General features: G+C 38.8%; 1 protein-coding gene across 3 annotated transcripts in view; it reads right to left on the minus strand.

Annotated features, from left to right (window-relative positions):
* Positions 1-20613: 20613 nt before the first annotated feature.
* The window catches only part of MBTPS2 (membrane bound transcription factor peptidase, site 2), a 37531-nt gene continuing 30997 nt past the window's right edge, over positions 20614-27147 (minus strand). The window contains exons 12-13 of one of the 3 annotated variants that reach the window (XM_083821542.1): positions 26677-26741; positions 20614-25938 (exon numbers count right to left, since the gene is read on the minus strand). In XM_083821542.1, the coding sequence (XP_083677668.1) occupies positions 25904-25938; positions 26677-26741 (100 nt within the window). In that variant the 3' untranslated portion in view covers positions 20614-25903. Of the gene's footprint in view, positions 26742-27147 lie in introns of all 3 variants that reach the window. The other 2 variants (XM_083821541.1, XR_014578666.1) reach the window with 2 other exon arrangements.

Raw genomic sequence — 27147 nt, forward strand, 5'->3', positions numbered from 1 at the left:
TGAGCATGTTACTGTTTACTAAAACAAATAAAATTTATCTCCCTCTTCTTGGATGCTCACAATCAAATATGTAGACTTGCTAGGGCATTGCTCTAGACTTAAAAGGAAAGAAAAAAAAAAGAAAACTATCTCTTTCAAATTAAATTTAGGTACTGCAGAGCCTACATCTTACTGGAAACCATGAAAAAAAAAAAAAGAATATGTAACTTGAAAAACAAGAATGAGTTGAACAAGGAAACACATTCAAGTAGATTACAAGATGAGTAAAGATTTATTTTATTTTATTTTTTAAGTTCTGCAAACAAGGACCTTGTAGTCAAATTATATCATAGGATGTAAGGCACCTCACAGAATAAGAGAACAATTTCAGGAAGTTTTCGCAAATTCAGATAAGAGTTAATTGCTTAAATGAATGCTACCATAAATTGTAGCATCTATTATACTCTGCTTTTTGAGAACCCTCTCCTGGACACCAGCCAGAGTGCTGCATTTGGACCCTTACGATGGGATTTCTGTTGATCCAGACAGTCTTTAGGGCAGAGACTGCTCACCGTGGAGGTGAGACTTCATGTTCAGCAGCCCCACAGTCCTGGTCATCCCGCACACCTCCTTCTTCAGGGACACCCAGCCTGAGTTAGCGCTGTGACGGTGTGCTCCCACTGCTTCCCCCATCCTTTCAGTCTGACTGCCTCACCCAAAGACCTTGCTCGGCATCTGAGGGCTAATTGCAAAGCCTTTTTCAGTGGCCACAGCGTTGGTTATTGTCTGGCTCAGAACAGACACTGTAGGCACTAACAGGAGAGACTAACGTTTAAACATCTTGCTCAACAGCCAAGGGCTAATTTGAGCAACATGCTCACAAAGATCGGCTGGTAAACAGTATAACCATAAGTCAGTCATCTTGCCCCATGAACGGGAAAAGGAGCTCCATCCTAAACCTCATGACGAATGACACTGTCAACCCTGCCTAGTCTAGTATGTAATGTCTTTTATGTAGTGTCTTTACATCGTATTTAATTTCTTTTATTTAGTGTCTTTATGAAGTATATAATGACTTTTAAGTAGTGTGTGATTAAATGTATCTTCCAATTATAATCAGGTGTACCTTGCCATCATCAAATCTTTAAGTCATGTAACCTTCGTTAAATCATATTCTTTATCAATAAACCATATTGCTCTCTTCTGAATGAAGTGCATATTATTTCCATCCACAACAAACCAATGTAGTCAGCAGGATACAAGTAGTATCACTGACTATTTACAAAAGCATGGAGTGAACCCGAGTCCCAACTTCTCAGAAGAACAGTCTCATGACAAAATGCTGAGTACCTGTTTAGAAGCTACATATCAGGAAAGGGAGAACAGAGCTAGAAAGGAACAGAATATAAAGGGAGAAAGAGAAGGAAGGAAAACAACCAAGCTGTTACTGTCTTTAAGAATTGAACAGTTGCAGAAACAGTTACAGGAGGAAAAAAATAAAAAAGACAAAGGTTGGGAAAAGAAGACATACAGATCAGAAAACTAGTAGTATCCCCTAAGGACTGGGATGGAGACATCTGGGGGGGTCCTGATGATAGCGAGCCAGAAAAAGATGACACTTTGTTCCCCTTAGATCCTCCTGCATATGAATCAATCACATCATAGAACAGTTGGAAGGGACCTTAAAGATCACCTGGTTCCAACCCTGCTGCCATGGGCAGGGTTGCCACCCACTAGATCAGGTTGCCCAGGGCCTTGTCCAACCTGGTCTTGAACACCTCCAGGGATGGGGCATCCACAGCCTCTCTGGGTAACCTCTCCCAGTGCCTCACCACTCTCTGAGTGAAGAATTTCCTCCTAACATCTAATCTAAACCTCCCCTCTTTTAGTTTAAAACCATTCCCCCTTGTCCTATCATTATCTGATTGAGCAAAAAGTTGCTCTCCATGTCCAGGCTGTTGAGTCCCCTCGAACTTGCTGAGGGTGCACTCAATCCCACTGTCATTGTCATTGATAAAGGTATTAAACAGTACCAGTAGCAAATACCCGTTGTTAAAACAGAAAGAACTGAGCGATCTCAGGGTGGTGCTCTGCAACATATTATGCAAACCACCCCCGGGATCCATTGCAATTGGCAAATCTACCAGAAAAATATAGCAGAAAACCAAGCAAGACTGGGTCTAAATACTCATGGCAAGTCTGGCTAAGTGGTGGTGACCAAGTAATGCTAAGTGAGGATGAAGCAAATGGCTGCAGACCCAGGAGTTTTCTTACATTTAGGACCCAACCCAATAGATGTGCCTCATTCTCTCACCAGCCAAGTAGCTTATTGGGCTGGGGGAATAGACACCAGGGAGCAAAGAAAACCCTCCATAATCCCCATTAAATCTTTTAGTGAGCTCTACAGCCATCACAAAAGCTGCTTGCATACAAGCCGTACATGAACGAGGAACCCACAGTTTCCCACTGTCTGCTACAGTTAATTTTACAATACTAAAACCACTGATTAGAGGAGCCCCAGCAATTCTTAAACCTTACGTAGTTGCAAAACAGGATAAAACCCGAAGTGATGGAATATAATGAAAAAGAAGGTAGTAAGCCTCCCAAGCAGCTCCCTACATGGGAAGAATTAATACATGGCATTGTTAACTACAGCCGTGAAATGGGCTGGGACAATGTGCCAGCTGAAAATTGAAATCAGAAGCCCCAGGGAGGAGATCATAAAGTAAGACCCGTGAAACAAGGAACAGAAAATAAATTAAAGGAAAATAAATGTAAACTCATGCAAAGAGAATTTCAAAAATGGAGAAATGAATTGTGGAGAAAAACATTACCCCTAGGCATTCACACGACAGGCACGACTGATGGTCAGCTTACTGGCATTATCTTGAGCCTCATTGTAGCATTCCAGAAATGAGGTAACAGTGAAGGGAAGGAGCATATGGAAAACAACCCCTCTCTTTACCCCAGGAAGTACTTGCAAGGCCTGAAGTAAGAACAAGTACTGCCCAGAAGGTATTGGGCCTGCCTATATATATTACATATATATAAAATTACATCTGTATATACATATACATAAAATTACATATATATAAAATTCCAGTTGGTCCTTAAGAAAAATTGGCAAAGACTTTTTAATGAATAAGGGAGCACAAGTGTTAATGTTAATACAACCAAGATGCCAAGAAGCTGAGTGTGCAATTCATAGGGCAAACAGTTAAGATTCCCAATGTAATCTCTATATCAATGAACTGTATTGCTGCTTCTCTCTTCCGACTGAAATGCATATTTCTATCTGCAGCAAGTACACTTAGTAATTGAGGTTCAAGCTTGACATACTAACAAATTCTTTTGATAACACTGAGAAGCAGCCACAGAGACTATTTCTCACCTTCGATTCCTCAACAGCGTCCTCCTTGTCAGTGGATTCTACCTTAGCCCAAGTTCCAACATCTCACCCACACGTAATATGTATTTTTTTTCCCAACTCCCAAAATGCCACAGGCCTGACGCAGTTACTTTCCATGTTTCTCTTGACTATACAATAAAATGCCCCAGAATCCCAGCTAATATTTCTTCCCAAACCAAACACAGGGAAAGGCTGGATGAATACTGCTTTTCCAGCTCAAACACAGTCTTGCCCCTGAACCCATCACATGTCACAGCAAAATGGGATCAAGCTTTTCCTTAAGATGTGTCATCTCTCAGAACTGCCACATCCTATAAACAGTCCCTTTTGTTGTTTGAAAAGAGACCCTGAGAAACCTTTTTATAACTTCTATCAGATGACATCCCCCACTCCCTCTGCATCCCCCGTCATCAGCTGATTCATAGTCAGCACATCAAGTGATCCCAACCCCACATCAGATGATCATTACCTTGGACAGCAATAAAAGGGCTTTCTTGACTTGTCCACCTTCTTTATCCTGTCTGTCACACATTCCAGATATAGCTCTTCCGACATCAGGAGGGCTTGCTAATACTAGTCTTCCTTTATGACCTAAGTTACATTTGATATCTGCATCAGTTAGTTGAAGTATCTTAACCTCTCCAAGCTGGTGACTTGTAGACCCATCTACCTGTGGTTCACAGGCAAAAAGAACACATTAAAAAAAATGGATTCTGATGCCTGGTTTCCTTGCATGTAAAGCTCATGGCAAGCTCAGGGGATGGCAGCAAAGCAGTGCTAAGGGTGGCTCTGTGTGCTACAGCTGCAACTTTAGGATAGTCCTCTCCTGGTTTCCATCAGTGATAAAGTAATTTTTCTATTACTGAAAGCTAGTTCCTTCAGTTCTGTTCTGGCTTGCATTTCCTAATAATTACAGCCACAAAACGAGTAATGCTGTTTTCCTAATCCAGCCAAGTCACATCTTGTCTACCATTTTACCATTTCCCATTTTGTTCAGGTAACTTCACTGAGAGGTTAGCTCCTGGTTTGCAAAGAACCACACTGAACAGGTAAATCCCCTATGGTTTTTGTCACAGCACTCTGTATATGGTGGATGACATTCTCCTTTCTTTTGATCTAGATGAGCAGCTACAGCTGAAATGATGTAAAAATGAAATCAGACTAATGAAATCTTAACAAAACAACAACGACAACAACAAAATGGGAGGGAGAGAAAGTTTCTTGATGGCTTTTATACCTTTAAAAACTGTAAATTACAGGGAAGTATGCATAAGTTGATAATTTGTAACCCTAGCCTTGCATAGTATGAGGGAAATATTATTTTTTTCTGATCAAAATGTTTATAAGGAAGGGAGCCCTGCTCAAAGAATGGGTTGCAAATTGATTAAAATAGGAATTATTTATTCATCCACAGCCAGCACAGGAGGCATTAAAATAGATGACCAAAAGAGAGCTAGATTGTAAGAAAAGGACAGTGGAAAAGACATTTTACCTGCAACAGAGACCAGTAATACTTACTTACTTTATATACATGTTGTACAATACTGTTTCTCAGAAAGTTGTTCCTTCTAGTTATGCTTTCTAATTCCTTTTTGAGTGGTGATGCCTCAATGACATTTTGCAGATGGCCCCAAGCTGAGTGGAGCAGTTGATACACCAGAAGGAAGGGATGCCGTCCCAAGGGACCTGGACAGGCTGGAGAAGTGGGCCTATGTGAGCCTAATGAGGTTCAACAAAGCCAAGTGCAAGGTGCTGCACCTGGGTCAGGGCAATCCCAGACATGAGCACAGTCTGGGAGAAGAACTCATTGAGAGCAGCCCAGCAGAGAAGGACTTGGGGGTGCTGGCGGACAATAAGGTTGACATGAGCCTGCAGTGAGCGCTTGCAGCCCAGAAGGCCAACTGCAGCAACAGAGGAGTGACCAGCCCGTGGAGGGAGGTGATTGTCCCCCTCTGCTCTGCCCTTGTGAGGCCCCACCTGGAGTCCTACATCGAGGTCTGGGGTCCCCAGCACAAGAAGGGTGTGGGGCTGTTAGAGTGGGTCCAGAGGAGGGCCACAAGGATGATCAGAGGGCTGGAGCACCTCTCCTATGAAGAAAGGCTGAGAGAGCTGAAAATGTTCAACCTAAAGAAGAGAAGGCTTTGGGGGGACCTCATTGAAGCTTTTCGATACTTAAAGAGAGCTTATTAAAAAAAAGGAGAACAACTTTTTCTTTATCAGATAATGATAGGACAAGGGGGAATGGTTTTAAAATAAAAGAGGGGAGGTTTAGATAACATTTTAGGAGGAAATTCTTCACTGTGAGGGTGGTGAGGCACTGGAACAGGTTGCCCTGAGAAGCTGTGGGTGCCCCATCCCTGGAGGTGTTCAAAGCCAGGTTGGACAAGGCCCTGAGGAACCTGATGAAATGGGTGGTGTCCCTGCCTATGGCAGCGGCGTTGGCACCAGGTGAGGTGCTAACCTCTTTAAGGTCACTTCCAACCCAAACCATTCTGTGATTCTATGACTGTGCAGTCTGTAAGAAATGCTGCTAAATGATAATGTGCCTTTTTTTTTTTTTTATCATATCAGTATTATGCACTGGATTTGGGGCTCTAGATGTGAATTGCCGCCAAAGATAGACTTACTGCTGACTTCAAGAGAGACAGAATTTCAGTCTTTGCCTGGTGCCCTGCAGGCAGGATTAAAGTTATGCTCTTTTGCATGGCCATTTGGCTTTCTAGGCAGAAGTGTACATAACTGCGTTCAAAATATAAGACTGGGGAGAATGAACAAAGAGCTCAAGTACATGTTGACAAATCATACTAGCTACAATTACACCACATGCACACTGTTATAGCTCTGTGAGGGGTATTAGTGTATGTTCACTAGATCAGGTTTTTGATTATTAGCAGAAGTATTACCCTCTTGCCTGTCATACTTCTGATTGCAAGTGCGATATAAGTTCTACGTAAAGATATGGTCTCTTCCTCAAAGTGATCTCCAGACTAAATAAAGGTACCTGCCTAAAGGACTAAAGGAGTAGTGCAGGAAGGGTGTTCCACATTAGGGTCTCCTGTGAGCTCTGTGAGTGAAGACCGTCATTATAGAGATTTTCAGGTGCCTACAGAGCAGAAGTCTGTATTGGATCTGGTTGTTTCGACTGCCTTCACAGTCAACATAGACATTTTTAAGATCAGATTCATGTCATCCTGCATCAGATATCTAAAACAGATCAAATTGTGGTCTTCTTCTCCCTATTCACAGTTCAGGTGAATGCCAGTCTGGCATTCCACATCCAGACACTGCTCTGCACAGGCTAAATTTATTTCCTTCTGTTCCAAGATATTATTAACATGAAATAAGTATTGTCATGTGAGGGGCTAGAGCAATGATTATTTAAAAGTTTTCTCCTTAGCAGAAAGTTTCGCACAAATTTCTCCATTCATTTTCTATTGTAAATGAGAAACAGCATGTGCTTAGGAAAGAGAGATGACTTTTCCAAGGGAAAAACAATGCACTAAGATAATAGCGATCAACTCAGCAGGCCATGATCTCAGTCTCTTGGCTGCCAGACCATTTTTGAGTTTATTAAAGGCATCACAGAAAGAAGTTGGAAGGACTACGGTTATTCAGAGGCAGGTCCTCTAAGATGTTGCCAGGTAGCATCTAATTATAAATCTGTGTTTTTAAATACGAGGTAATTAAATCAAAAGATAGAGTCAGCAATATAATTGAAAGTGAATGATCTATATCTCACCTAAATAGTTTCACAATTAGAGCTACAATGAATCGACCAAATTTGGAGAAACACAGAGAAATGTAGTTAATCTTCCAAAATGTACATTAAAAGGTACTAAACTTATTAATAAAGTAAAAGATGAAAATAGAAGGTGTTTTGTTTTCTGATATCAAAACTTCACCAGAACCCAATAAAGTAATAGTTTGCACTAATTAAAGCAAAATGGCTTTTGGAATTAACATAAAAACATTCAGCCTAAAACAGCCTATTGTCTTCAACATCAGAAAACTTATGTGTTCTTGCAGCCCAGAAGTTTGTCAATAACATGTAATTGATTGTGGAGTTTGGTCCCTGCTGGTGCATTTAATAAAATGTCTCAGTCGAAACTTTAAGAGAATGATCCTATCTTCTAATTAGAGAAGAGAGTCAGATCAATGCTTAATTCTTAAATTGCTACTGATTATTTCACCTTGGATAAGTTAGAGTCTTTCTGAAATGTGGTGTTAAATACTTTCTTTCTCTACTAGTTTGTAAACCCATGAGGACACAAGCTGTTTCAATAGTGACGTTTAAAAAAATACTAATTCAACAGCTAACTGTAAATTTCACTTGTGAAGAATATATTTGATAGTCTACCTCAATTTTCTATACTTGCCTTATATTATCTGAACAATTTCTCAGACATTCTATATGATATTCTCCTGTCGGATAACCACTAGGTTAGAAAATCATTTTTTTTTCACCATTCTGACATTTAATTTTTAACTGAAAGAACTTCTGATGAACACAGAATGTACAGAATGGCATGCGTAGCTATTTTTAATGATTGAGTAGTTGTTCAAAGGAGAACAAGAAGTTTGCTTAGAGGTTTTGACTGCAGCATTTATATAATGAATACTGTGCCGGCAACGTTAACCTAAAATACGAGAAAATCAGAAAATGAACCAGTTAGGAATGCTTACCATATGCAAAGTTCAAACACAACATATTTTGGGTTTGCATAGTTTTGTTTGTTTGTTTGTTTGTTTGTTTTCCCAGCTTCGGAATTCTGGAAGGCTTTCTTCAAAGATGAGAAACAAGCAACATTTTCAAATACTTAAAGGGATTTCCAATAGAAACTGCAGCCGCATTATGCTGATAATGCCTGAGTAGAATTTTCAAAGGCAGGAATTCTAGGCTGAAAACGATGAGAGAAATGCAGACTTCAACATAGAGACGGAACAAAAGAATTTCTTATACAAAAATCAAAACATTATTGATCTCCTCTGTCCGGACATAGTTAAAAGATAAAAACTTGCTTGATGAATTGCATGTCAAAGTACAGGCAATAAAGATGCCAGTTGCTTTAATAAACAAAGGTGTAGGATTGCTCAGCTATGTAAAGGAAGGCTAATTCTACAGTTCTGTAATTTAATAACTTCAAATATCTCACATGATAGCATGCAATTGTATTTTCTTTTTTAAGGTTATTAATTTAGACTCTTCCTTTGTGTGTGTATGAATCCTGAAAAGAGCAAGTAGCTATTTTATTTCCTGTAAGTCCACAAGTCCAGCTTTACCAGCATGACATGAAAAATTACAAATGTACATGAACGGATAATCTCCTTATAATTTCTGGTGTGGAAACATCTCAATTTTTCAGTTGTACTTGACAAAGAGGTTGCTTTTATGACCTAAAGCAAATGGCGGGCATCAGAAATAAATTAGCTTGGGCTGGCTCCTGTGTTTTGTTGGAATTGTTACCATGCCGGGTTTCAGTTGTAAGACAGAAAGAATGTTATTGGTTCACACCTGCAGGGAATCGTGGTTAGTTTTGTCTTCTGATCTAGGCAGTGATACAGCGGCATTGAGTTTGTACTCTGATGAATTCAAGAAACAAGCTGCTCTGTTCTGAATGCTCACTTTTTCCTTACTTCTTTTTCTGCTTTGCCTTGTTTTCAAGGGCTACATCTGTCACAGTCTACAATACTGGCTCTCGTTGTACCTAAAGAGCTCAGGTTGGTGTCTCGCCAAGTCCACACAGTGCCAGAAGACATTGATTTGAAAAGACATTAGAGGCAGCTGAAATGAAACTTCTGGATTATATTTCCTTCTTGATTCCTATTTTAAAGTATACACTATTGTACTTCTCTTCATCACATACTCAAACTAATATAGCCCCATGCAACAATAAACAGGACCAAACTGCTAGCCTTTAACTTCTACTGTTTGCTTAGGAAGTGTGTGGGAGCTAATCTGAAAGAGTATTAATTCATTTTCTGACCAAATGTATGATGAATGACAGATTTTGCAATGAAAGTGGTTCAGGAAAAGGCAAGATGCATTCTCTCTGTAATAGCCATGTTTGACTATGTCAAACAAAGCCACAGAACTTAACTCTAGCCAATATATTAAACAGACTTTCTGGAACAAAATTTTGCAGTTGCCTGACTCCATTCTTTTAGAAACCTTTTCCATAGATTTCATTACACTCTGACATCACTATGCTATGCCACTGTGAGCTGATGACAAGAGGAGCCCAGGGCTTTCCTGGAAGATGAGACCAATTGTCCTTTGCGTTATGGGCAGCCAATGCAGCCAGGCCTTCCCCAGCTCCATCTCTGTAGGAGGGCAGGAGTAGCTTGCCACTCTGCTTTCCAATATGTTGCCTTGCACTGACACAATTCAGCAGAATTAAAGGACCTGGCCCTAAAAGACAAAAGCTTATCCCATCATAAAGTGAGCATGAATGATGGCATCAGTGCCTCGTGCCTGTCTGATCTGCAGAAAAGTTATCCATGGCAGCACTTTCTGATGGTGTTGAAACATGTGCCATAGGGGAAAGCAGGGAGGATCCACAGCAGAGTTGCAGGGGAAGCCAAGGCTGTCAGAAGAAATACTAGCAGGCACCTTACTCTTTAAGTATTCAGCTCCTCCAGAAATGCAGTCTGGTCAGTCTTCCTACTCCTAGATCTTTCCTGCCAGTTGGAAGACCGCGTCATTATGATTTTGCAGGGTGAACCTAAGGTAGTCTCTTTCTTTCTTAAATTTCTTGACAAGTCTATTACTACTAAGCATATAGGACTGTTTAAACAACTGACCACTTGGCAACAAAGGGGCTTTGTTTTGAATGAGTTTTACTGTTCTTTCATGGACAGTGCAAAGCTAAAATTACATTTTAAAAAAGTTTGCATGTGCTTTGTTCAAAACAAAAAAGATACTTTTTGATGGGGAAGAGCCCCTGGTTTTGTGCTCGTAGACAACATTTCCAAATTTATGTTGTTAGTAGCATTAGCTTTAGGCATACTTCTGGTAGTAAGCCTCATTTCTACCTTCATAATAATTCATGAAGCCTAACTCTTAGGGACTGGTTTCTGGAAACAAATGTCAGTGCATGTGTTATTTGCAGACTAGTCCTGTTCATACAAAACACATCGTGCATGGCATATTTCGTTGCCTGGATTATATGCAGGCTGTTTGAATGGTGACCCCAAGTAACACATTTACAGTATATCCTTCTGTAGATTGCAGCTGTTCAGAGTTCTATTTATAAGTTGTTTAGAAGTTAGATGTCTTGTAAATGTTCCTGTCCATGAAAGCAAGAGTTCCCACTTCAAAAGTAATACAGAGATGTACACATTTATTCACAAACCAGTCTCTGGACTGTTTTTATCAATCCTAGAAACACACTAAATCAATGATATTTTCTCTCTTCATCTAGCTTGCAGTCAAGCCCACAATCACGTTTCCTGAGTGCCTTGAATGTTTAATCAGTAAACACTTCAGGGAAATATTCAACTGCAAACAAAAATCTATCATTATGGGCATGTCATAAACACACAGGGAAATTCCTGCTTAATTTTCTAAAATTGCTTGCTTACACAACTAAATATGTGGGATTAAACTGACTTTAAGAAAACGTAAACTGAGAAGCAATAAGATGCATACATTTTGTTTTGGCCCTGTGCTTCTTCTGTAGGATTTGCAAAGATGTTATCATGCAGCATTTCGGTCATGGCAGGACTGAACTGGAAATTGCTTGAGAAGAGGTGTTGGTTTGGTAAAAGGTTGCTATAAAACCTAAGGTCATGTTTCAAGCTGCTTGAAATAACATCTGTTAAAAACAAGTCATGCACCTGTGGTGTAAATACAAAAGTGCTAGCTAACAAGAGCGGGAGATAAAAAGACAAAATAAGATGAGGTACCTCTGCATGAAGGAAAAGCAATGCAAATCTGTATGACCTTTCTTTAATCCTTATACACCTTCTGCAGTTCCAAGCTCCAGTCATCTCTCCCATTTCTCCTCTGAATTTCTCCTCTTTTCAGGTCCATTCTCCTTTCTTCTGCACGATCACCATTTCACATGTTTACTGACTGGAGACCTCCTTCTTTAATGCTCTCCCATTTATTTTCTCTCCACCAGCTTGGCTTTTCATTTGCCATATGCTCTTCCAGCCCTGCTTCTGTCTGTAGCTCTTTGATACCTAATTCACCTTATTATCTTTTGTTCATCTTAGCATCTTGAATCGTTATTTAGAAATTAGTGGAGCTATCTTGATTTTCCTATACAAACTTCAGTCACTTGCCAAGCTGGTTTGTATGATGTACTGTTTGTTCTCAGATCTTTTTCCTTTCTTCTCCTTTTCCCAAGCCACACTTCATTTTTTTTTTTTGATACCAGCCATTTGCATCCCTCCTGCTGCTAGTCCTTTTTCATCCCAGCAATTTCTGATTTCTCTGCTGTTTGCAACCTCTTTTTCTAGCTTTGCCTGCACTCTTGCTGACTTCTTGACTGAATCAGTTTTCAAAATGTGTAACTGCTGTTTGGGTTTGGACTATGTGACAGAAGTCTTGTTTAAGAGGTAGCATCTCTTTTCCAGAAGCCTCTCTTTCCAGTGCACACCACTCTCAAATCATCCTTGCTCCAGTACCTGGAGGGCCCACTTTCCAAACTGAGTTACACCCTCACATTGGAAGAAAGCCTTTCTCCCTAGAGAATTTACAGTCCAAATAAGGGGAATAAAAGGATCAGCAAAACATCATTGCTCCTGTTTTACAGTTCTCTGAGTGAGCTGAGAGTTTAATTCAGACCTTGTAAAATGTAGTGTCAGTTGTTAATGGTAGAACTATTCTACTGCATGGACTCTATTCTCACGGGTTCTCCTAGAAGCCAAACCAAGTCTGGGTGGATAAGGAGATTTTCTGAACATCTACCGTAGCTATTCTGCACCAAAATTAAGGTGCTGCTAGCTTTGGTGATGGTTGTATTGCAGATTTTACTGTGAAGTGCAATCAACCCAGAGAAACTGGTTCAAGAACGCTAAAACAGGCTGCTGTTATTTCAGCTGTCCAGGAAGCTGATGGTAACAATATGGTCAGTGCCCTTATTGGCAACCTTCCTCAGGTTTTCCATCCTTTTTCGTTTCCCTTTCAGTGAGTAGTAAATCCCAGACATTCACAGACATAAACAGAAAAGGGAATATGTAGTAAGGAAAGTTTCTGGTGTGCAAGTTGGCTCTTTTTAAAGGCCCTGATTTTCTGCAGTGTTGTGTTGGAAAACTAAATCCTTTAGAATGAAAACCTTAAAAACTTCTCCGGATTCAATGGTCACTTCCCAGAATCTTGACCAAATTTTTATATGATGCATGTAATGCTTATTCACTGCAAAAATCTCTTTCTTCCTAAGGCAAATAACCTTTCAAGATGAATCCAGTTTTTACTCTAGCATCCCTAATGTCCTCTAGGGAGGTAAAGCATTAAGGAATGTGTAGTATGAAAGTATATATACTGGTATATATAAGCTGCTGATAAACACCAACCGGAAGTGCAGCTGTTCAAATAGATGCCACATCTGGCAAACTAAGCATATTTAGGCAGGGAGTCATAATTCTGTAAACACTCTGTCAAAATCATATCCTTACAGTCACATCTTTTAAAGAGATATAAAGAACAGAAAGGTTGATAAGTATAACTCCTAAAAATCAAGAGTAAAACACACAGATGCCTTCCCCCTCCTTTCCTTCCTCCCTGACTTCAGGGGTTGCTGATAAATTCTCACTTTTTCATTAAAAAAATGTGTTTTTACTGACTAAAAAAAGCCAGTCAGATACTAATAACTCTGTGAAGTGGTTCAGGATTTGTTAGTGAGATGATGAAGTCAAGATGGGGAGGTGGAGGCATTGCTGGAAAAGGCAGGAGGTAGAAGAAATACAGGTTGTGAATTCAGTGTCAAACTTGAAATGAATGTGGTAGTGGTAATTCACTTTGGCAGGGAAGATGTATTTGTAAGTGGCTTTCCCTTCCACAGTCATGATCTTTGCAGAAACAGGGCTAAAAGGCTTGTGCACTCTTCTGTGGGCAAAAACCTAACTATTCACAACTACAACAGAGTTGTAGGATGTGGAAAGTGGCCATTTAATGCCACACTTTTAACAAAGAGTCCCTGTCTTTAGGCATACATTCGGCTTATTTCTAAATCTATCCTAGCTATGTTGATTTCTAAAACACTATCTTCATCATCAATATTTTAAAGCATTATTGCCTATTTTTCTGGCTCATTTTGTTGCATTTTTTACTTTAAAAATAAAAAGAGACTGATAATGCCAGATACCTAGCAATTCTAAGTTGCTCATCATCATGTTTCAGTGGTCTTAAAGACATACATATATGTAATTTAATATTCTTTTGCTAGACTGAAGTATTTTAAATCAGGAATGATTCAGATAATTACAATTTTTAGAACATGTTCTAAAATGTCCTGTAGAGGAATGTGGTGTGCATGAATGAAGACCTTTTGAGCAAGGCAATCAGGCACAAACCAGCGATTATTTATGTGAACATCTATTCATTCACGTTACGGATCACGGGAGAAATAAGGCAGAGTAATACTCTTTGGCTCCAAGTTTTTTATATAGTTTTAGTGGCAGTATTTTATCCCATTACACTACATACTACTGGTCTGGGTGCGGTGAGCAGTCCTATTTATTAATGTATTCCTTTTTCAGCATCGCAGTGGAGCAGGCTACACCTGGGCTGTGTACTCAGGCTGCATCTATAGTACGTTGGGTGAGAAGCATTCCCACATGATTGCTCCTCAGATGGCTTATCTGTGGTGACATCTCTTTGTCTATTGGCTGTAGAGGGAGGAGAAGATGACTATCCAAATGCCTAAAGCAAGTGACTCAAGCCAGGTGCGGGTGAATCCCTGAATTCTTCTCTTGTTGCAGCACCCTGTTCAGAAGACCAGTAGCCCTGAAAACTGGCTAGAGGCCAAAGCAGAGAAAACTGTGATTCTGTTTGATTGCTTCATCCTCATGCTTCAAGACTAAATAACTTTTACAAATGTGCTTAGAAGTACAGACCAATATTTTGTAGCATGCAAAGTAAGGGGTTTTGCCAAACTAGTTAACTATAGCAAGGAAAAACCTCTGCTTCAGTCTGCAGATTGAGGAAGCAGGAAAGAAAAGTGTTTTCCTGCCTTGACAGGTCCCATTTTGTCACAGTTCTTTAGTCTGTTAGTCACCTTATTCCACCATTACTTTAACACTTTACATTGCACTCCATGTAGGGACCGATTGTTTCCCACTGACTTCAGTGTAGCCAGATATCCCTGTGGTGAGCATGGACAGAAGAAAGGAGCCCTTTTTATTTTCAAATTGATAACAGCCCTACTACTCATGCATAATTTGGTTACGCTTTCATGTGAGCATCACAGTCAGGGCTTACTTCACAGGTTCGGTTTAATTTGGACCTACAATCCTCTGATAGCAGGTGTAATTGGCTTACTGCACTGTCGGATTTCACAGCACAGCATTCCAAAGCCTGGGATGCACCAGCAGAAATTTCTAATTTCAGATGCCTGACCGGTTAATTATTTAGGCTGTTCTTAAGACAGATGGTTTTCCTTATGACTGGAGAACAGCAAGCTTTTATCAGCACCAAACTTGCCACAATTTCTTCTCACTGATACATCAAGGTCAAACATTTGGAGTAGCTGAAGCCCATCTCAAAGCTCCTTTGTTCATATATTTCCATATCCAAAGCAAAACCCTCTCTAAGCTGTGAATAAAGTTTAATTTATGGTATTTTAAAGGTAGAAAAAGTATCTTAGCAGACATTGGAAAAAAGCAAAATGGCTATTCAAATATTAAAGAGCTTTTATTCTTTAAAATAATAACAATCCTTTTCTTTTAAATGACAATATCTCTTTAACATTCCAACTAGCTCATTCTTACGTGGTCCGTATGTATCTTTAGAGGAAGCTTTCCTACACACGCTGCTGTGTGATATTAGAAGTAGTGGCCCTGGATACCAAACTCTGTACGCTCCAAAACAAATACAGCAAAGATTAAAAAGCAAACAACAGCCAAAAACCACACCGAATTTAAAACATTCCCGAAAACATCCTGGCTCTGTCCTGGAGCCAAGACCTCAAATTCACCTATGGTTTTATACAAACAGTCTGGACAGTAGGTCAACGGATAGTCATTGGATTGTATCCAGAGTGTTTTCCTAATGACGTATCCTGTTCCCACCTGTGCAGACAGCGTTTAAAAACGCAGCTGTAACCACTGCTGCATTTTGTGGGATGCTCAATTTAAAGCTTCCACACTGAAGCCAACCGCTTGATTGAGCCTCTCAGGTGGGAGGAGTGGCGGGCTTCTCAGCATGGCTGGGGCTGGCAGGGAGCTCTGGAGGCCCCCTGCTCCAACCCCTGCCCAAGCAGGGACACCCAGAGCAGGCTGCCCAGGGCAGCCATCTCCAAGGATGGGGACTCCACCACCTCTCCCTCACCAGTGCAGTCAAGAAGTGCCTCCTGCTTCACCCTCAACCCTTAGCCTCAGCATGAGGGTTCCACCTCAGGGCAAGCAACGTCCTCACTGTAGGGCCTAGTGAGCTCCACTGGCCTACCTCTCTCTTTAGGATGTCAGTCCCTCTGTTCCAGGTCATAAAAACATAGAATCATGGAATCATTAAGGTTGGAAGAGACCTTCAAGGTCACACGGGGTATGCGTAGCACAGCAGACTGCCCCACTGGAGGCTTTCAAGCCCTAGGCCCACACGTAGCTGCTGAACCACTTCTCTTCGCTGCAAGCTCTTATTTGTCGATATGACGAAGCCATTTCAGTTTTCTTCCCTGCAGCTACAGCCTATGTATTTCACAGCTTTCTAAGACCACCAACAATCATTATATTTATCTAAGCTGATGATAAGTTCAGGTCAGCAAAAGTTAACCGAATGCTTATCAAATTAGCATCTGTTTGTATATGGAAATCTATGGCAGAAGAGATTTGTTTTGCATTTCAAAGCACCCTTTTGATCTAGAAGTAGGCCTTCATTCAGGGGACAAATTTTCATTATTTTCTTATTAGTTTGTAATTAATAATAAAAATTATCATTTTTTAAACCCTCATGATCACTCGATTCCTGGATTCCTTTCTTGCTATTTTACATCATTATATAACAAATTTGGTTTCATGATTTCCCCTTCTTAATCAGCTATATTCACTTTCTGGCTTTTTTCCCCTGTACCTATGATGAACTAAGTTCACCAAACCTGGACTCCTGATCTGGCTGCAACATTAATGTCTTCAGCTACACTGCACAGCTGTAAAAGCTCATGCAAATAACTTGCATTGAACTGGCATTTGACTTAGGATGGAGTACAGGAGAGGAACTGGAAGAATCGCATATATGCAAACAGTGTAATTTATCACATTTATTATCACATTTAATATCACATTTTAAGTGTTTTTTTTTTTAAATAAAAAAAAAAACAAAAAACAAAAAACAAAAAACATTTGCACATGCTAAAAGCAACTTCCTTCTAAGTAACCCTGTAAGTGAAAGCTGAGATGTTTTCTTCAGAACTGCTTTTGGTATTTTCATGTCAAGATACAAAATGGAGGTTAAAAAGATTGTGCAGTTCCCAGTTAGGTGAAGTCTCAGGTTAACAATGGGCTTCTGCACATCTATGAAAAAATACTGGTTGATAATATGCCAAAGGGTTCACAGCTATTTCAGTGATATTTTAACTTCTGCCTCAGTTGCATTTGATTGTAGTTAAAGTGGTCTGCAGAGGCCAGTTAGGTTAACTACTGAAGTACTCTCTCCGGTTTGAACATAAAGGCTGAAGATATATGCCTAACTCATCCATATCACTCCAGTAAATGAAACAGAGAATTTTGTCTACTTCCAAAAAGCATAGTATGCATGTTTTATTCTGTTTTGCCTGTTTCTACCTTCAACAGCATTGAGCATAATAAATGCCCCACAGAACATTTACGAGGAATAAACTCAGACATCTAACGAAGAACAGTAAACGGTCGTGTAAAAAAAAAAAAAGTTTGTTGGTAATAACAGTGGTAAGTACAGAGGAATGTGTGGTTTGCAATGCATTTGCAATGCATGTTCACAATCTGACTTTGCTGATTTTGCAGCAGCGATAGAGATACAGGTGGTTTGGCCGTGTTTATGCTAGTTATTCAAATAGCTGCAGGAATGGAAACAAAGCCAATGGGCAAAACATTATAAAAGTGGATTATTTTTTCTTAGTAACTGCATCTGTGAGGTCAAGTCATACAGGAGAAGGAATGTGGAAACAAAAGAAAAGTTCTGACCTCACACACAGGCTACTGAAAGTGTGACCAGGCCTGATCCCTGCACAGCAACCAGGGCACTGACTTGCCAATATAAATGTCCTGAACTGCCATATGAAAGTACAGACTTTCGTCTCCCTGATCTTATTTCGTGGGGCGTAGCCACCAGTGATGGAAGTTTGTCAGTGTTATTTGCAGTTTAGCTCTAAGAATGCTTGGTATCATGCTCCATACATGCTCTTTCTGATCTAAAGATTCTGTAAATGAACAAACAACCTCTCTCTGCCACACCTGTAGCCCGATTCTATCCCATTCCTAACTGAATCTCCACCTCTATTGGCCCCACAAAGGAGAAAAAGAAGCCAGGTGACCTGCTGTAGCACTTGGATCATCATGTTCCCCCCTTGGGCAGCGTCGTCTCCACCTGGTACCTCTCCATTGCCTCCCATAAATCTGTGCACTTCTGCTACCACCACTCCGCATCTGGAGAAGCATGGTATTTTCTTTTGAAATAAGCCCTCCTCCTCGGTGTAGTACTCATTGCAGAACTTGCGGTACTCATTTCTGCTGCTTCCAGGCCTAAGGTCCGGAGCAGGAGGAGTGTGTGTGGCACTTGCTGCCATAACTTTTATAAAAGAAGCTTGTACTGTGCAAAACCAGAAATGCCCAGATGTACTTTTATGCCAAATAAAACTCACCCCAAAAGACCTGTATTCCACTTTAATTCATGAGACAAAAAGAAATTCTAGGGAAGAGTAAGAGTTGATTTGTTGCCCACATGTAAGCATCTGGCATGATAGGAAATGCCCTCAGGTAGTCCTCCTAGTATCCAGCTGCTGGTCCAGAACGTCTTTGATCTCCAGTAGGGCCTCATCTGCCAGCCCCATGGGTAGGTTTCAGAAGCCCTAAGACCTAAACCAACGTAATGCAAATGGAGACAAGCGGGGGATGTGTTTCAAAACTCAAAAATTGTTCCAAGTAAAATTACTAACCTAAGAACACCTTAGGATATCTCAGACCACATTAGATGTCTGTGTGGGTAACTGCAGCAAATGCAGAAGGCTTAGAGGAATTTACACTTAAAAAATAATAATCAGGTAATGTTTTAATAGAGATCCTCACAGAGCTGTGAAATGGACAAAGACACAGAGACTTTCCCAATATAATAGCAAAAAGGGTGACAATTAATAAATGAGAAGTGTTTCTTTATTGTTTAAATGATTCCTTTCAGGGAAAATGAAAAAGGATGTAAAACTGTATGTTTTCAAGAATGCCAGAAGTGGTGGTTAGATAGAATTCAGCCACCACTACATTTGCAAACAACTAAAAAAAGGTAGATGCCAACAATTCATCAGAAATATAGAGAACAAGTTGCAAAATTTGTAAGAACGTCCAACTGTATTTCAACAACACTGCAGCTTTAAAAGTATCAAAGTAAGCACCAGACCCACATCTGTTTGAGTTGAGAGAAAATTATTAGAAGCCTGAGTGACTCTGCTGCTTATACTTCATGAATATGGCGGATTCTCGGAGTTTACCATAAAATTAGAATCAAATCTTAAATTGTACTACTTCATTGGGTAGTTCACATCAAAAGGTCACACAAATCTTAAATAAGATTTAAATGAGTTCACTGCATACAGACCTAATAAAGATGTTTAGGAATGCTTCTGCTTGGTAATTCAAACTGGCATGCTCAGCAAAGCAAAGCTGGCAATGAGACACATTAATACAGTATACCTTTTTATTATTTATTATTTTATTTATTACCCTTAAATTATATTAGTGATTAAGTCATCATTCCTAATGACAACATGAGCATATTATTGACTTTATTCTAGACAATAGAACATACGTAATTAGAATAAGGGATAACATTTCCCAAATCAACTGAAAAATTGCAGGACCCTCTTAGAAGCTTAATAAAAAATAACCAAACCATTGTCTCTACCTTTAACATGGGTAAGAAAAATATAAAAGCCATCTCCTCAAGCAAGGGTTCAGAAGAATGCATGCATGCAGACCTACCTGGGAAATTCTCCCAATTTGTCTGCAGTCTGTGCTTTGTGCCTACTTCTCACAGTAATCTTTTATCTGGAAACAAAGCCATGCTTGCTGAAACAGTTCTGCTGGTATAAAGTAACAGCTTGTCCAATAAGCAACAAAGGACAATTTAGTTCTCAGTGCAAATAACCTGGATAACTTTAGATGAGTTTGCTCAAGAAACGTAGCAATAAAGCTTCATTCTCAAATGAGGCTAAAGTCTGGTCACACCATACTAACAGCCACAGACTGCATCTGGATACCTAAGGAAAATTGTTGAAAACAAACTAGGATATATGCCCAGCTTTGTGCTGGCCTGTACACACACATCAAAGGTTGTAAAACGTAGCATCATTTTAATGTCATTCAACAATCTGAACTTTAAGTTCCTCCCATAGGAGTAGCCTTAACACCTGGAGAAGTGGTTCCACTTACCTTGACTGTGGAATCCCATGGCAAATATTTCACTGCAAAACAAGCCAACAAAGTCCACAATGCCAGAAGAGAAGATTTACACGAGATACGCCAAGAAGTAAGATTGTGCTCCTGTAAGGCAGTCACTATGTACCTTTGTCACATTACAGTGACTACTTTGACTACTACTTTGCTCAGGAACAGCATGTAGGTGTCTGCTGGATGTGCTTCTATTATAAATCAAACTATTACTCTGATAAGCTGGTAAATAAGAGAAAGCAAATTGACATTTATTATTAATTTTAGGAGGTGGACAGGTAATAAAAAGGGTAGTGGTAAGCTTGTGGGTACCTAGATAGATGATATAAATTACATATGAGGAGTGTGAGAAAATGAGATGGAATATAGTAATTGCCATAAACACAGCATTACGTCATTTTACCTTATTTTTAAAAACAGATTTAAACACATTAACAATCAAACAATGAATTTATTTGCAGGATATATTTATCATACATAGAAAACAATACTTATTGTTTGATTAAATAGAGAAAAAGAGCACAACAAAAACACAATACATTATTCAAAGTGTTCCATATATTTGTTAACTGACATTTTCAAAATGAAGCTTTCTTTCCCCCGCCCTTTTTTTTTAAAAAAAAAAAAAAACATGATTGCGAACAATACATAGTGGGAACAAAGGGTCTAGAAATCTAACATTCCACAGCTGTGAGTCAGTGTGAAAAATAAGGCTACGTAGAGGAAAGAAAATTGTGAATTTCAAAACAATACATATTCCATTGACAGGCTTCAGATAAGATCATCCGAACAAATGAAATCTAAACATAAAATTATATAAGGAAAAGAGGAATTAAAAATATTAACAATATTCCAACTTAGGAAGGAAGAAAACAGATTTCTCTTATGATGGTTTGGAAATAGACTTTGAACTTTCTAACTACTAAGTGAAGGCCAGTTATGGTATGCCACAAAAAAAAAAAAAAAAAAAGAAACACCTAGAAGTAAGAAATATCCAAGTCCATTTTAATAAATAAACTACAACTACACCAACCACTTGTTAAGTACACATTTATCACTGGAACAACAAAGTTAAAAAAAAAAAAAGTTTGAGCGTCTCACTGAATGATTCAGTGAAGGGCTGGAAAATGTATCTGCATGCTCTGAAATGTTAATTACAAGTTCTTTTCACATTTCATGCTGATGTAAATGGAATGACTGGAATTGCAGTGTCATATCCTGCTCTTTGTCCCTATCTTTTCACACTAGGTCAGCAGTGTGAAGATTTCATAAAGCTGCCATAAACTGAGGTTCTTCACTCCCTTAGTCCTTGCCATCTGCTCTTCAAATGATCATAGTGGATGAATCCAAAGAACAAGGAGGAGTCCCAGTGCTTCTGTTTGCTGGCAGTCCCTAGTACAATGCTCCACAAATGCTTCATTAATACAGCGTATGTACCACAGGTACATACAGCTACATTAAACAACAAATCTGTATGTAGCATTACATGCAGTTCAGGATAAAAAAGGGTATAAAAACTTCTAATACTACATCTTACCTGAGTTAGATTGAGCTTCCTTACTCAGAAGGTCACAAGAACAAAGCTAAGGCAAGACAAAAGCTGTGGGAACTGATCTGAATGCAAGTGTACACAATATGTATTTTGCAAAGAACTATGTATTTTACGAAGAACTATGCATTTCCAGAGTTAAAATCACAACTTCTAAAAACAATTAAATACTGTGTAGGCTACATAAACCTTTCAACCCCTTCTTCATCTGTCATTTCTTCTGTCATAAATAATATCCAGATAAAAATGCAGATCTTTCAGACAGAAGATAAACAGAATTTATTAAAAAAAAAATCCAATCTATTTTTTACAGGGCACCCTTTGTCATCCTGTAAAGTGTATAGGACACTATTGGAAAACTTGGATTGAACAAAAATCTGTCTTGTAGCAAGGTATTCAAGAAAACTGGAACACCCGGGCTGCCATGGGAAGGTTTCATCAGTATACTCTACACAGTCTCACTCATCCCAGTCAACATGCAAAATTAGCAAAACCAGCAGCATTTAGAGAGTGATAGATTCTGAAGTCAACCTCTTTTAATTGCCCTGGAAATCTTTGTTTACTGTGCCTATAGCTGAGGCCTCTCAGAAGGCAGGAAATGTATTCTGAACATCAGCGGAACAGGACTCATGCAGCTGTGGTTACATTATGTCCATTACACATCTTCTGATAAGAAATCCCTATAGATCGGTTACAGAAGGAGAACACAGCTGCAATTTTAAAGTGTAGAGAAAGCCAAGGAATTCATACAGAGAAAGAAAAATGCCAACACTGCAGAATTTAGAGGACTGCCAGAAGTTATCCCTAAAAAAGCTGCGATATAGACTGTGGCTGTGTATGTATATATGTATATGCACACACATACACTCATATATACGTGTATGTAGATGTATATGTATGTATATACACAAAAAATCAGAATCATCACACTGATAAATGTCATTGTCATCACAGTTGGTTGTTTCATTCTAATTCAAAAGGATAAATTAATAGATCTTTCACTCTGACTCATAAGCTAGCAGATTAGTCAGTCTAAAGCTATCTGCAATTTTCCTAGTGAAGTCTCTTTCATTTAACATGTAAGGAATCAAGCTGGTTTTAATTTCCTAAATTAACAATGACCGTGTAACATCCTACATGCTAAGTTACGCATTATCGTGTCACATCATGCATTATCAGAACATGCTACGGAAGTCTTTGCTGATATAAAAGAAATCTTATAAAACAAACAAATAAATCAGAACAACTGATTACACTTATGGAATTCTGACAATTATCAAGTAAAAGCATACAACACCTCCTAATGTTACACATTATTTTTTCCATCTGATACAGATTTAAAAAGCATAGTATATACATATATAGTAGTATCCATCCAATCTTTAAGAGTGCTATGTTTTACACTTGAGTCATTGTCCTCTATAATGACATTGATAGATTCTGTATTAAAGAATAAGTTATATTCTGAGGGGCTAATTAGAATGAGAATTGAAAATATTTTATTTTAAGGAAAGATTTATTTTTAATTTTTACAAAAATATAAATAGAAGAAACGTCGCAAATACCCCAGAGTAAAAATCAAAATCACACAAAAAACATTCTGTGCCCTTCTGTAGTCAATCTTGTTAAACAAACAAAACAGAAATAAAACTCCCAATAACTATATGTAAGCAAAAAACGGCAATTGCTTATCGGAATACAAAATGGAAAATATAAAAAATAAAATGGAACCACTGAAACCAACAACTTTTTCTTCAGAGTGGTCCAGCTTAACTATTCCCTTTGCCCACAGGTAATCTAAGATACGTGCTGGGTCACCCTTCATACAAAGTGATCCCAGTTTGCTTAAAGCCTTGATTCAAAGCACCTATACGTACATAATAACCCTTATTCAGTAGAATTCCAGTACATGGAGAAATGGACCCATGAATATTTTTAAACCTTTGTAGTACTACCTCTACCACAGATGTTATCTAGGGTCTTTACAGTGTGCTAACTTGTCTGTTTTGGTGAAGCCATGACCAATGTGTCTTCTCCACTCTTGTTTTGATTATGAGGTCAAACACAGATTGAAGTTTTATTTAGTGAAAGTGACTTTCTGTGATTATATAAAGTAAAATAAATTCTTTTGGTAAAACATCATGTTTTTGTAGCACATTAAATAACAAGGAACAACCTGCCAGCTTCTGTATAGTAGCTGTATCTTGTGTATGTTATTCAAATTTTTTTCTCTTTTCCATTGCCAGGAGGAGTACGATGCTAAACAGATTATCCCAAGCAGCTGGATTCAACTTGAATATATAAAGCATCAAACTTGAAATGTTCTCCACAGAATATTTTTTAAATCACCCTAGATGCATTTGTTGTTCCTTTAGAGATTAAGACAGCACTGCAACTCTGATACATAAATAGTAGCTTTTTTGAAAAGTAAATAATCTCTCTTACTAACTTGCACTTAAACTCCTAAAGTGCAAATTAATCTTGTGCACTGGCAACTGGACAAGACACAGAGGAAAGTGGCATTGTGCCTGGAAAGGAAGAGCTCAGATTAGTAAGTAGTTACTTAGGTGAGCGAACAGACTTCTAGAGCATCACTTCAGAGCCAAGCTTTGAGTAAGAACCAGGCTGCTCATGTCACTGCTGTCCAAGGAGAGAGGGAAGAACAGAACATCAGAATGGCTACTCTGAAATTTCTGCAAGTTACTGAGAGTGACGATGAACCATACTTTTCCAGGTGACTCCTGAAGAAAGAGATGCCTGTTGGCAGTGTCTGCTAGTTTATTTTTCCTTTCTTGCACTTTGTGACTTTTAATAGTCCCCACGGGGATGCACTCCTGCTTGATCGGCTGAAGGATTTACTCTACTCTCTCTTACCAGGATCTGTGCAGAGAAGCCTGGGTTGAAATGGTTGAAACTCAGAGGCACAGGCCTGCCACCCCACAGAGGTGAACTTCAGGAGGCTGAGCCTCTGACAGCACTGGAGAGAAGTAAACTAACACAACAACAAACAAGCAAGTACGTTCTCTCATTACTGTTTGCGTCATCTTAAGAGAAAAGAATACATCTTAAGTAAGTGTGAAGGCTCCTGTGCAAAAATACAGTAATGCATCAGTGGCCAAATGCAAACATTGGAGTTAGGAATCCATGCAGTAGCACCAGGAATAGCACCCAACCCCGCCGTTGAAATTACCCAGGCTTCTACCTCTAGTGCCAAGAGAATCTGTTTTAGCTGATTATGAACTGGCCACGATCAAGCCAGTCATGAAGCACTGACTTCATGGCTCTTTGCAGGCCTGTATCCATTAGCTTAGCTTCTACTTTCTTGAATGGAAAGGCCACCTCATTAAAGGAACTCTGAGCTGCCGCAGCTCCTGGTGGGAGCATTATACAGTTTAGAAGTTGCAGAGTATTTTTCAAATTTTCCCTGTTTCAATTATATGGGGTTCCAAACCAGAGCCTTTTTTTTTTTTTTTTTTTAAGTGTATAATCATATTGAGACTGTTAGAGACTTAAAGGGTCTCAGAATAAGTCACACATACTTCAGTCAGCAATACACTGGTCATTCTTCCATTGTTCTTTTAAAAACAAGTACAAGGTCCATGTTAAGTTCAGAAAGCAAAGCCAAATGTTAAAACAGTTAGATTCACAATCATATTCTTCCTCTAAACAATTCTGATACAAGACCAGCTTCAACTAAACTTCTTCAATTATAATGAATCTTCTATAAACTAAAAAATCTTCTATGAACTTGTTATTGTGAGTTATAATGAAAACAAACCTTTGAAAGACAGAGATGTCAGTGAGTTACTGGGCATACTGCATTCACAGAATCAGAAGATAGACACTGTAAAAACAGGCTTCACTTTTAACTGTAAACAGGTATAATACAGTATTATTTTTTGAGTACATGAACATTATTTACCATTTAGCAATAATTGTGCACAGCATTTTTCAGCATTCAGAAACTGAATTTCATTTATCGTCTCCCTATTGCTGAGAAATATTGGCTTGAAATATTTCAATATTGAAATATTGAAACTTGAAATATTGACTTGAGATATTGAAAATATCTTCAGCTATGTGTGGTAACATACAACCGAATGTGTAAGAAACATGTGGGCTTTGTTATCCTCCCACATACCTCATTCTCAACAGACATTGGCACTTCCAATTTACATCCTGAGGATGCTTCCAGTCATTTGGCCAGCTGAAAAGGAAAGATACTAATCCATATGGCCTCTCTCCCCTCATTAACACATGGCAATCATTTGCTTAGCTTTACAACATTTTGATATGAGACTTAAGGGCTTCTTAGAGTCCAGTTTGCTACAACACCAGATTAAAATACAGAACAAAGACACTGAAGATTATGCTGACTGAAAAATGATCAGAGGCCACACAATTTTTTTTTAAATTGTTCAGATTATAAAATAAAACCTAAGTGTATTTTTCCTCCCACTTTACAAATGTTTGAGGCCAAATAATTCCCTTATTCTGAGATTTAAGTTAATAAATTAGGCTTCTTCCTGTGAAGCTTTACAATGCAACTTCTCTAAAATTAGTACAGTGCTTAAAGAGTACACGACAAGATTCATACTGCTTTTTCTTAGTCTTCCCATGACGACAGACAAAACGTTGTACAGATTTAAGTTACAACAGCAGCCACCAGTGATTTTCTTTCAGTGTCATTTTAAGGGAATTATTTCAATCTCTATACTGAACAAGTTTTAAAAGGCAATGGATTCATTCTCTCCGTGTACTGTGAGAACTGATGGATAACCAATGCTCTATCGTGCTGTCACCATCCAAAGTCCCAGTGCAACATTGGCAGCCAAAAGTGTACTACCAGCAAGCAAAATTAAAAAGCCAACAAGCTCTCTGTTTTGTTTTTCTACAATCAAGGAGCTCAGAGTGGCTTCCAGGAAAGAATTTAATATCCACTGACCATCCAAAGCAAAGCAGGGTACAGCATTGATAACTGCCAATGCTCCTGACAGTGAAATTAGGTATCTGATTGACATTAGTTAAGGTTCAAGAATAAAATCCAAGAAAATATAAATCCAAATTTAATATAAAATGCATTTCTTATTTCCAGTATGCAAAGAGAAACACAAGGGTTATTTTTAGGTGCCATTCTGTTTCATATAAATTATATATAATATAACCATAACATAAATGCCCACAGAACTGCCCTTACGGGTTCGTTTTAAAGTAATAAAAAAGCACTAGCATTTGATACTTCAACAATCTGTGCTCTTCATAACTCAGATAAAAGCAGGAGACAGCAAAAGCACAATTAATATTGCCCATCTTCCTCCCTTGCCTTGTGTGGTTTTGGAGCAAGGTTACAGCTCTGACACCACACCTGAGGTAAGAAGGTATTCTAGACCTATGATCTAATATGCAATAATGATTA

The sequence above is a fragment of the Anser anser genome, assembly GCF_964211835.1.
Source record: "Anser anser genome assembly, chromosome: 1".
Classification (NCBI taxonomy): Eukaryota; Metazoa; Chordata; class Aves; order Anseriformes; family Anatidae; genus Anser; species Anser anser.